This window comes from Bactrocera oleae, chromosome 6 (assembly GCF_042242935.1).
Source record: "Bactrocera oleae isolate idBacOlea1 chromosome 6, idBacOlea1, whole genome shotgun sequence".
Taxonomy (NCBI): Eukaryota; Metazoa; Arthropoda; class Insecta; order Diptera; family Tephritidae; genus Bactrocera; species Bactrocera oleae.
In genome coordinates this window covers 49,232,878-49,245,906 of record NC_091540.1, presented here as the reverse complement: position 1 = coordinate 49,245,906, position 13,029 = coordinate 49,232,878, and the positions used below count along the sequence as shown (strand labels likewise).

The 13,029-nt window shown below is 31.5% G+C and overlaps 2 protein-coding genes and 1 long non-coding RNA gene across 3 annotated transcripts in view; 1 reads left to right on the top strand and 2 right to left on the bottom strand.

Annotated features, from left to right (window-relative positions):
- Positions 1-873: 873 nt before the first annotated feature.
- Positions 874-3,363, bottom strand: LOC106622632 (calcium-binding mitochondrial carrier protein SCaMC-2). Its single transcript, XM_014241869.3, has 3 exons — positions 2,504-3,363; positions 1,865-2,441; positions 874-1,178 (listed from the first exon to the last, which is right to left on the bottom strand). Exons 1-3 carry the CDS (start codon positions 2,654-2,656, stop codon positions 964-966), a joined length of 945 nt encoding a protein of 314 aa, XP_014097344.2. The 5' UTR covers positions 2,657-3,363; the 3' UTR covers positions 874-963.
- Positions 3,364-6,737: 3,374 nt separating this feature from the next.
- LOC118682368 (uncharacterized) overlaps positions 6,738-13,029 on the top strand; it is a 28,431-nt gene continuing 22,139 nt past the window's right edge. The window contains exon 1 of the long non-coding RNA XR_004978154.2: positions 6,738-7,848. This is a non-coding gene — a long non-coding RNA (uncharacterized lncRNA). The remainder of the gene's footprint in view (positions 7,849-13,029) is intronic.
- Positions 9,059-13,029, bottom strand: part of LOC106622635 (adipose-secreted signaling protein) — a 35,139-nt gene continuing 31,168 nt past the window's right edge. The window contains exon 3 of the mRNA XM_036370979.2: positions 9,059-10,304. Coding sequence (XP_036226872.1) covers positions 9,814-10,304 — 491 coding nt within the window. The 3' untranslated portion in view covers positions 9,059-9,813. The remainder of the gene's footprint in view (positions 10,305-13,029) is intronic.

Genomic DNA, 13,029 nt, shown 5'->3' with positions numbered 1-13,029 from the left:
TAGGTTTAATGTGTATACCTGCCAAATCATTGAAGCTATAACATCAAAATTTACACTGGACAAACAGTTTTGACAGCTCTTACGACAGTGTGAAAATAGATGAAACCGGATAATAACCCTGTCCACTCTCCATATAACGGTTTTGTTAAAATCTAACGAAGAAATCGGAAATGAATTACAATCAAATTTGGTATCATATTAACTTATTTTGAAGGTCATAGACTCTCTTAGTTTTATTAATACATTTTACTTCGCGCCAGCGAAAATTATACTAAAATCATCCTTAACTGAGATGTATGTGATATAAACTAAACCGAAGAGGCTAAATTGTATATATTGCGTTGATGTTAAAAATGTCAACCAAAGGATCGAAATTCTGTACATTACAAGTATATGAGATTAAGACCAAGACCAATTTAATTTGTATTGAAGTATACAGGTGGAAAACGAATATCATTATATAGGATATATTGGGGTCAGAGAAATGGAAGGGCTGATTGTATTAATTTTTGACATTGCTCACGTATACTTGGGAACTTATTCTCAAGCAATTTTGTAAATATATAAATATGAACATATATGTGTTTGGAGTAAAGTCAGCCATCAGAAAAATCTTTCAAAATCCCGAATATCAAGTATAAGGGGTAAGACAAGTTTTCGCCCGATTTAAACCATTTTAGGCACACAGATGCACTGACTGACGTTCACCATTTCGTCGAACAATGAAGTTAAACCTTTTCGCTACATTTATTAATATAAAGTTTTGCCAACACCTGAGGTTATTTCTTCGCCTTTGATCTTGCAAGTTGCAAGTTGTTCGGCTCCACCCGAATTTAGCCCTTGCTTACTGGTTTTTTAATAAAACAAATTGGATTGATTATTTATTTAGCAATTATAATTGCACTTTTTATTTTAAAACTATACTTACAAACAACTTTATTCGTTTCGAGTAGTTTTTTAAAACTAGCTCATAGATACCCCTAACATTTGAATCGAATACTCGTATACTACATAACTAATACAAACAGCAGGCAATACTTTGGCTAAATTAATGAATAATCCACGATATAATCCAGATAATCCTTCGTTGGCGATAATCGATTTAATTAATTTAATTGTTGTTAATCTACTCACAGGCCGCTTTGTGAAACCGGTGCGAGGTTCAGTTCTTGGAACAACTGCAAGAGATTAAAAATATATTTATATGAGTTTAACAAAAGACGAAGGTAGCTAAAATACCATTCAGAAGTACATTATATATGTAAAACTAATTCTGAAAAACTAACTGGTCACTGGCTCGCTTACAACGGAAAACATTTTGCTAGTTCGTTCTAACCACATTGTTTGATATACACAACATTCAAGTTGTTTAAATGTTACTTAATACGGAAAAAGATCTTTTATGCATATCTTTAGCTGAATTTTGATCTGTCAGTTTGCATGGCACATATATATGCTATAGTAGTCCGATATGAATTTTTTCGGAGACTATAGCATGAATTTATCATTTTAAACCAAATGATTACCATACAAGGACTTGATTTTGATCGATAAATTGGTATAGCAGCTATATCTTATAGTGGTCCGATATCGGTGATCCCAATAAATAGGCAGTTTCTTGGGGAGAAAAGGACATGTGCAAAATTTCAAAACAATATCTTAAAAAATGAGGCACTAGTTCGGGTTTAAACATACTGGCAGTTGGACAGACAGATGGACATGGCTAAATCGACTCAGTTCGTTACGCTGATCATTTATACATATATTTATATACCTTATAGGATTTTAAATATTTTCTTTTGGTTGTTATAAAGCTCATGGCAAACTTAATATACCATAACTATGAGCTTTTCCTCGTACTCACTTTGAGCTTGAATCCTGGTACGTATCAAAGAGCAAGGGTATGTAATTAGTTGACCCACTGCACTTGAAATCGCTCCACAGACTAATAAAATGACTGAATTCGGTTGCTTATTTGTTTTCTCAGCGCTTAAATACTTTTTCAAAGTTTCATATAGCGCCAAATCTATACCGGCATAAGGTAAGACACCTAGTAAATTAATTGTGTAACCATTGTAAAAACTTCGAACGCCTTCGGTTAAGTAAATATTTTTAACTAAAGATATTAATCCACGATGCTCGCTGGTTGTGCGCAATGCTAGACGGGTCTTCAAGACATCGAATGGATAAACGGTTGTTTGTGAAATGCTACCAGCTATGGCACCCGCAATGAATCTTTCACCAATATTCATTTCATCTTGCGATGACTTTCGTTTTATTTTGATGTAATGCTTCACTTTCTCGTAGATTGTGAATTTAATTGCCGAATCAGAACCGATTTTTAAAACATTAACACCATTACCACGCCACATACTGCGTATGCCACCGGTTCGAATCATATAATTCGCGCTATCAAATATGGTAGTTTTCCGAGTTTGAACCTGCATACCGAAGCATTATGCAAAAATTATTGGTGATCATACTGTTTTCACCCATTTTATACCTGCATATATAGTTTTATCCTGTCAATCGGCGCGGTGCTTGTACGCGAAATGACTCCGGCTACACCACCAGCAAGGGAATGACGCCACCAACCGCCTTCTGCTTTCGATGGCGCATCCGAAAACTCATTAGGAACTTGAATATTATCAGTCATTGTAATCTGTCGAACTTCTTGTAAAAGTATAAATAATTTATTTTTATTTTTCTGATGAAGTGACAAATACAATTTTCTGTGTTTTGAGTTTGTTTACATTTTGAATAATGACTGTCTAAGGCTTTCAATATCAGTCAGATATTTCGAAAATAAAACATAGAATAAGACACATCCAGCATAGATGGCCATGGGATACAAAGTGCAAAAGCGATGTGAGTTTATTTTAATTTATTATAAAACCTTTATTGCTGTAGAGGTTACTTTTAAGAATTAGACATTTCTCTCCGCTTATTGAACCGCACTGAACCAAAATTTATTCATAGTAATTCCTTGGCTATGTCGGGGTACAGCCTATTTCCCATTTGATTCATCATTTCCTACTACACTAGCATGCGGATGCCTCTTTAAAGTAGTATATCCTATATCGCTATCTTCAATGCTACTAAGTTTCGTTTCACACACTTTAGACCAGTTTTACAATTTCCTCTCAAAAATGAAAATACGTCTATATTATTTGATTTGTTGTTTATAAAAACATGAACCCGTTGTCGATCTCCAGGAGGACCTCCGAAAAAAGGTATCTGGCGGTGATTACGATTTTTCTGCTTAAAATTATCTCAAATCCGAAAGCCAAAGAAATGTATTATTTCTAGAGATAAATAAAGATAATGATCGAAGCACTAGTCAAACTTTTAATTTTTGACAAAATGGCGGCTTTTCAAAAAAGTTCTTCTTTTGTAAAACAATTTAAACTTTATAGTGGCTTAAAAAATCGAAATCATTATCGAAAATCGTATTCCTTCGAATATTACCTATACTTAAGTTAAAAAATTCTTGCAAATAAGTGTATATCTCCGAAATAAAAATCTAAATTTCCAAGGAAAACTCTTAAATATATGTATATACATTCGATATACGAGGTGTGTTCAGAAGATAATTGAAACTTTAAAATTTCGCAGGTTTGAAGAGTTCAACTGTCAACATTTTTTTATAAAGTGGATATTCATAAATTTTTTGCAGCTCAGCTGTGTGCTTACTTTGTCTGTAGCATTGTATAAGCCTAGATTATATTATAGATTGTAGATTTATACAATGATCTGTAGCAGCCGCTAAGATAGATGTGTTTTTATAGCTTGGCGATTTTCGTTGGTTATATGAAATGGATCAAAGACTTTGTGTCAATGGACGCCCCAGCACATTAACCACCGATGTTAAAAGTGAAAGCAATGGTTATGAATGATCGCTGAACTACAATCAGAGAAGTCGCTGATGATGATAGCATATTGACTGGCTTGTGCTATGAAATTTTTTCGAATGTTTTGCGTATGAAACAAAATCAGCAGCGAATGTAAGTTACTCAGGGATCACTAAATGAAGTCAAAGACGATGCATATTCAGTCCCAACCTGCATATTCGCCTTTATTTATAAAGAGAACCTTAAAGGGCCGACGTTTTAAAAGCTAGATGACATTAAAAGCGCATTGCTGAAAAAGCTAAAAGTTATCCAAAAAATCGATTTCATAAGTGTTTCGATGATTGGAAGTAGCGCTGTCAGAAGTGCAAAATATCGAATGGCGACTATTTTGAAGGCGCCAACATTAATGTAGACAAATGAATAAATATTTTTTTCAAAAAACCAAAGTTCTCGTTATTTTCTGAACAATAACGAATTTTTGAAATTCACAGGTGGACATAACCCGTTAAGTCATTATTTTACAAATAGTTCAACATATACGCACAACTTAGTTTTAAAGTAAATATTTATTGATTAAAATATTACACAACTATTACTTATCATTTAAAAAAAATAGTAGAATCTAAGTATAATTAATTCGCCAAAATCAATAATTCAAAAAATCGATTACATCATGGAGAAAACGTTTTTCTTATATAAGTATGTACGAGCTTATAAATATATGTATACATATATATTTACACACACAAGTAGTTACTCGAATTAAAGCTTCTAAGATCTAAAGGACCTTCATAAATAGGAGTATATCTATAAACTGAGAAAATATTGCGTCTAAGGATTAGAAGATATGTTAATATATATATGTAAGTTAGTGTATACAATATATTCATATTTTATTGCTAATATTTTCAACGTTTTTTTAATCATTTACCAGAAAAAGTAAATAACTTTTGGTACATAATTGTATGAATCCTTTATAAATATTACATGGTTGTTTATAATCGACAAAATTATATATATAAATGAGGATATAATATTTGCGATTTAAAGAAGATTTATGATTTTAGTGGTTATTAATGGTATTGAGTAAATTTTTTAAAATCATCAATTAATCAATAAATCAAATATTAATAACTATAATTTCTGTTTAAGACAAATATTCTTTATTTGGTCATTGCTGTGTTTGGGAATAGTGTTGAATGATAAAAACCACAATAAACCCGAGTTTGTGATGTACTAGTTTATCACACCTTATGTGAGAACAGAAAATTGTTAATGAAATTGAAATAGAATTCAAAAAATCATTCGGAAGATTGTTTCTCTGTATGGACATTTAACAAACGATAATTGTAACGTCCATTTCAAATTTGCCTACCTAACCTTACCAAGCTTAATTTTGTTCAAATAACATCCTTGAATTTTGCATAGTCTACAATAGTTTAATATATGCACTTTATCAGCTTCTTATCGTGATTTTGGTAGATCACCAGGAAGTGGGTAAAGCGTTAATTCAATCATTTACATTTGAGGCTTTCGGGTTCACCAACTTTTATAGCGAGATGATGATTTTTAAAAAATCCATTTGGTTGAAAGAACATTAACTAATTTGAAAATTTTAAACATGAATTCAATTTATCAAATACTGAACTTCATTCGTCGAGCAAAATAAAATCACTTCTTTGTCAACGTACTATGTAGAATGGTTCAAACAAACCTGTATTCAAATTTATAATAATAATTTTTATTAAATAAAGAAGTACATAGTGAGTTTTAGAACACTTGGGGGTTGTTTTAGATTTTTCATTATTTATATATGTAATTAACATACATATGTACATGGGAAGATAAAAGTGTATTTTGGTAGTGTTAGCATAAGATCTTTTCAAAATTTAGTATAAAATGGCATTAGGGGTAGGTATAAGTATTTATAATACATATGTGTGTATATAAAAAGTCAGTATTAGGGTGTGTAAAATTCTGGAATTATGATTTTCTAAATTCTTTACTACACATCACTACATATTTATAATAAAGTAGTACAGTTAGTCAAAAGTATGTTTTTTCTTATTGTGCAGTCAGTTCTTTTCTTGAATTTAATTTTATAGTGCTATATATATATTTTTTGCACATTTATACGAAGAAAGTGCTGAACTATTTGGTGTATATGGGTGATCTAATATTTCTAGAGAGCGTAATCTCGTATAATCCGACGCGATTTTGTCTCCATCATGTTCTAGTAATCTATACCATTTTCCCTGTTTTAATACTACATATGTACAAATTTATTTACAAACCAGCTGCAAAAAAAAATAATAGTAATTTTAAAATTATAAACGACTATAAAAACAATAATCGACTAGCCACTTTTACTATATTTAAGGCAACTCAGTGTAATATATTTCCACAAAGTGCGTTCCATTGCATTTTAAAGAAATTTTGTTTACATTATTTACAGATCCTAATCTCAATTATAAAGTTACCAAAAAAGGCACCACCATTTTAATAAAATTTTTCTTGGGACTACATAAAAACATAAATTATGATGTTATTTCAGCCAAACAGGATGAGAATGCTCTATATATTTATTTAACGTATTATAAAGGTTGGGAATTTTTTAATTAAAAAGTTTGGGATTAAAAATAAAAGGAAGGAAGAATAGGTGAACTGCAAACACTCCAGACCCCATATAGTTTCATCTTGAATGTAATCAGCTTATAGAAATTTACAAAAGATAACTCTAAAGAGATATCGAAGGAAACCTTTGCATATCTCGTATCACTATCTCTCAAAAATTAAAGCAAATGAGATTGAATCGTTCAGTTGTTTATAAAAATAGTTTGAATTGATTATTATACGAAATATTTGTGGTAAAAATTTTAAGAGATTAAAAGTGAATCATGTAAAATATAATAGTAGCTAAGTATAAAATTTTCTCTCTCAGCGTAATTGATTTTTGTAAATTAATCGGACGATATTCTGAACTCTATCATCTTGGCAAATATTTTGTGTACGCAACTTTATACCTGTTATATAACTAAAAAAATAAATAAATCTTCAAATTAAGGATTTTTGGTGTAAGTGTAACCTTTTTTATAGCAGTGATATCTCCATGACTAAGTTATACACTACATGTTACATAAAATGAGAGATACCGATTGTGAGCATTCGATTCGAGCTCTTATCCATTAGATTTATATTGTAAAGAAGAACAAGCTGATAATATTCAAAACTTTGTTATTATTGAACAGAGAAAATTAGAAAAACTTGATTCCCTGTTCAAATCGTTAATAGGTATATGTATATATAAAAAAGTGAGCTATCAATGATGGAGGCCTATTTTCCGATTTTTGGATTGATATATGCCCGCTCTATCATCGTGTGAGCTACTGGGAAGACAGCAAGGTTATTATCCGTTATCGTTCATAGCATGAGAACAAAGTTTGTTTCTGAGATACATATGTGTATAGATAATATACATTAGAACGATATAAAATTTACGACGACTTTTATTTACAAAATATACATATGTAAATTTCGCCAATCTTCCTTTTCTAAAATGTATTGTGTTAGATCTCCTCTCTCTCCTAAGCTCCGACGCACACCATAATCGAGTGATCTTCTTGTTTTATTGTAGGATTATAGTACACCCCTATTACGGTTTTCAACTCTGCTCAGTTGAATTGAGGTTAAAGCAATTTAGCTTCAGATCAACCAAACCCTTTTCTGGTATTACAAACTTCAACTGTTTTCAGTCGAAGATTCGTGAGTGTTGTCAAACTAAAAAGTGAATATGAATATTTGACACATAAAATGTTTATACGAAAAATCAAAACAATTCAATTCAGTTAGTGCTCATGAACGGTTGGATAATTAAAAAAATGGACATTAGTTTTGATTTGTATTTACGACGACAAAAATGTTCGGGCCAAAACTGATACGCTGCACACACTAAATGCTTTCGGTATCCCTCAAATCCATTGGAACTTCCTAACACCAAGTAAACTAAAGTTTTATTGACAGTCAGTGGCTTTTAAATAATGTTTGTACCAGATTCATAAGTTATTTTCGCGTAAGTAAGGAATCATTACGATATTCATGGTTGTTAAGTAGGAATTAAATATTATGAACACCATATTTGTGCGCAATGGATTAAAACACAAATGACTCAGGTTGCTCCTCCTGCTCCTCCGCTTTACATTTTAAATTTTACTCCAAAGTGTATTCCTAGGAATAGTAGATTGTATCGACTTGTTATGTTCGGTTCTTTATTTTACACGGTCCCCTCATTCTATTTTAACTGATTCCAAATCGTGGCTTGCCTCGTTTAGTTTCGAGATATTCTTTCCCCATGAGCTCAACAAATTTTTCACCTTTATATATATTTGTCAAAAATAACGGTTTAAAATATTTAAATATTATATGTAAAATAGTTTATTTACCCGTTTTTAATTTTCTATTAATAGTTTCCCTAAATAAACGCAGTAATGTTCTACTGCAACTGCTTGGTAACAGTATAAAGTTTGCCATGAAGTTTGTAAGTCCAGTAGAACATGTCGGGTACCCTATTAAGTATATATTGTATGTACAAGTATATAAGTGATCAGCGTGACGAATTGAATCGATTTAGCGATGTTCATCTGTCTATCTGAATATACGCGATATACCTAGTCCGAGTTTTTGAGATATCGATCTGAAATTTTGCACATATGCCTTTCTCGTTATGAACATGTTCATTTGTCGGAACCGTCGATATCGGCCCATTATAGCATACATATTTTTATAAAAGATCAACTTTCCTTAATAAGTAACTTTAATTCGACCAGAAGGTTGTATATATCACGTGGCTTGAAAGAGCTAGCGAAACGTTTTCTGTTGGATGCAAACCGTGTGTTTACGGTTACAGTTACGTTTTCAGAATTAATTATAGGTAGTTATAATTGCTACAAGAAATACACCAATGAAACCTTCGGTGCTAACACCCAAAAGGAGAAAATACAATTTTTTATAGTTATATTGCGGCTAAATTGATGAAAACCGCACTTTAGTAGGGTATGTAGATTTTAATGACCAATTATAGGTACTTGCATTTATTATTTTTATTTAATTAATTTTCTGTTCTTTGATTTCTGTTGGAACGCACTATGCACTTTGCAAAAATAGTGAAAACTAACTGTTTTGTACAAATTCAAAATAAAATGAAAACAAAATTTTAACTTAAAATTTTATTAAAGAATTATCATTATTTTACAAATACAATTAATTTCCGTTTAGATAAAATGCAGCTTTGCCGTCCCTACTGGAATTACAACAATTTTCGAACGTGCACAAATTTCATAACAACAAATTAGAGAATTCCCTTCATCCAATACAGCACTATGTTTAACATTTTTCCAGTACTTATGGAGACGCTTGACTTGTTTTCGTCATTATTTCGCCCTTTTTCTTTCTACAGAGTAATAAATACTTTCGATTTGCACACAAAACGCTTGCATTGTCTTAAAGTAAGTAAGTTTCTTATAGGCAGGTGTGTGGGTATATTTGCGTTCATATGTATTGAAGTGTACATGTATATAATAGTAGATTTGGTGATGTATAAAGTTGCATTACAAGGCGATCGACGCATAATTTTCACTAATGACTAATTACAAAAAGATTTTTCAATAGATTTATTTTCTGATAAATAGCGTCGTTAATTAATAAATTTTCCTCTACGGACATTTTCATAAATGCTTAACACTTAAGTACATATTATATTTATATTTATACAAATAACATTTTAGTTTATGTATGATTTTTTTTTTTTTTTTTAATTTTTACTTTGCATTTAAAGTTTTGTTTGGCGTAGTTTTAATTAAACGGTGCATATGGTCTGCTATACATTAACAAAGATAGTTGTTGATTTTAGAATTTCTGATGTATAATACAATTTCAATGGAGTTAATTGGCAGCTTGCTTCTCTTATTTAGTCGCCTTTGTCAAAACGTGGAACATCAGACTCCGACTCTTCTGGGTCCTCCTCACCTAAACAATGTATACCGCTACGCAACAGCGGCGTACCTTTGCCTTTGCCCAACGCACGCGCTATGATCATCAGCTTAATCACTGCCTTCGAGTCCTTTGCGTTGACGATGCTCACCATTTCGCGTAGCAGATTTTCCTTGTAGGCAAAAAATTCAATTTGCATTTCGAAATAATCCTGTTCTGGATGATTGACGCCGGCAAACGTTGATATGCGGCAATTTGGATTGCAATTCGACGACTCCAAGGAAGGATGAAATGTGGTGCCCTTATCGAATAAGGAAACGGGTAATTTAAGATCGACCCTGTATCTGTGATTCACTTGAAGGAAACCCAATTTTATGAATATGACATCATCGCAACGATCGTAGGTGACGCTGTGTCCCGATTCGAGATCATCCTTTAGATTGTCCGCATCAAAGTGCACACGGTGTTCTGAAATGAAGAGAAAAGAAGACAGATTTTGTAGATATATGTATATATATTTTATGTCCCGTAAATTATAATAAAAGTACGTAAGATTTATTGTACTAATAAATAAAACAAATATACTTTTACAAGATGGAGTAACTTTAGATAAATATTTCAACCTTTGTTGGAGTTATTGCGTCCACTGATATAATAGTTAAAACAATATACAACCTAGGTTTATTATTAAATGAGTAAGGAAGTGCTAAGGTCGAGCAGAACAGAAAATTATGCGATAATGTGTACAATATTGACCGACATACTTAATGAAATAAACTCGACCGGAGACAGCGCACCATTATTTTTGGTTATGAAATATGGAATATCACCAAAAAGTGCGATGTCCATTGTATTATATTGTCAATTACCTGCATAAGGCCACCTAATGTGTTACGAAGGTTTAAAAAATACTGTGGACCGATTTTGGCAAAAAAAAAAAATGTACATGAAGATGGTTTGACGTTGAAGTGACTTATCTCCTAAACTATTAAAACTTTTGAGTTGCACCCAAAAGTGAAAAAATACCATTTTATTAATTTTCATAATGTAATTGAACTTTATTTTTAAAAATCCTTTTTTCTCCAAAAAAAATAAAAAATAACTCCTTTTTAGATGACCAAAAAAAAACCTTGTACGGTTAGCATAATTGACATTTAACACTCTTTAAGGCATATATGCACCTTAGTCCTCTATCATGCTTTGCAATCTTGTATTCATAGAATGCACCAAATTTTGGGTAGTTCCTCAATCAATAAAGCAGAATGTTTCGGGTCGTTATAAAGCAGTAGCCAACATTTAAACTAAGTTTAGTTGCTGACGGAGCCAAATTATTTTTTAATATTGCCTAGTAGACCATTCTTTAAAATTCATTCATCCATTCTTTTCTTCGATGAAAAAAAGGTTAGCGACAAGAGTTACTGCTATTGCACACCTTTGGCTTGCATTGCATCACACAACACACAATGTAGCCTCCTCCATGCTGACAGTCTTATTTAAATTTTTTATTTTTTAGCGTTTAGCCCTCCTTACGCCATGCAAATCAATGACGATCACATCCAAATAAGTTATATTTGGACTCAACGCTAAAAATTACAGAATTACAAAATTCTTTATCACGATGAATATACACTTTGAAATATAGTAAACGTTTCGCAACATTTCTCTTCAAAAATTGTGGCTTCTTTCTTGGTGTATACGCTTTAAAATCGGGTGAAAGCAAGAAGTTTCGAACAGTTTGAGGGTGGAGGGTGCCAGCTTCCTCAAAATCTTTGGCGTTAGCATATATTTTGGACTTTTAATTGATACTCTGAGCAATTTTACTTTCAGCCTGGCGGCGCGCAAATTTTTTGGGCGTTCCACTACCATCAAGTTTTCCAACTCCACCAATATTTTTGAATTTAATAAAAATTAAAATTTTTTAAATTTAATTTTTATAAAAAATACGAAAAATACACAAGATTCTCATATTGCTACTCTTGGTAGCAGTATAAACGCTGAAATAGTTTAAGAGAAAAATCCATTCAAAGTCAAAAGATCTCTCTGTAAAAGTTTTTTTTGGATCAAGTACCTAAATATCAAGTAAGAAACTACATACTTGTATACTAATGCATTTTTATGTTATTCAAAGTTGTAGAGTACTTTGTACGTAGAATTTTTCTGGCAAATGTTTTTTCAAAACATACATAAGATCCCCGCGATGGAGATCTACTAGTCTTAAATTATTTTCATATTTTTAAAATCAGCCGAATTTGTCATGTGTAAATTGATGCATGTTAATGATTTCATAGTGAAAGAATGCAAATGAATAAAGTGAAGTTTACAATCGAACAATAATAATGGGTGCTGAAGTACAAAACGATTATTTCAACTTGTACGTAACAAACATACATATGTACATATTTTATTATAAGCATAAAAATCAAATTGAAAATTGAGTGTTTCATTTCCATATACATACATACATACAGACGTATACAGAGTATATATAGTAAGAAAGTATACTATTTGTGTATTTACAAAAGTAAATAAATATTTACATATGTTCCGATCATTTTATGACGGGTACTCTTTATAAAAAAAAAAAAACGGATAACGCTGATTTTGTAATTAAAAAAGAGGCAAAAAAGATTATTTTTAAATGCATTCAGTGTGTTTCAAAATGAATTTAATTATCAAAAATTTAACACCCACACTAAAAAGAGTAAAAAAAAGTATTATTGGTGTAATAAAAGAATACCGAATGGAAACAGTCGAGCATTAGGTTGTTTGCACACCAAATTGTTTGTTAGTCATAAAAACGATGCATTATGGCTATATAAGGATTTAGACCACTATACCTATATCATAATCAGTATACAATATGTACGCAGGTCTATGGAAATATGCAGTACGAAATTGTGAGTGAACGAAAATTTCGTCAAAGCATGTCGAATTTTGAACACGAACCGATGGGTGGCTGGACGCATAACTAATATCTGGTCGAAACAAGATTTACATACATATATAGGTATATGTAATCTAGGTAATAAAGTACATAACTCGAGGAAAACTTAACCTTTTTTAAAAGATTATATCTTGGTTCAAAAGTTCCTAGCTGGCCCTAAAGTGGCCAACTCGTCTGCCTCTTCGTTTCCTTCTATTCCTATATGACTGGGTACTCAGATGATTTTCATCGAGTTTTCCCACTAAGAAT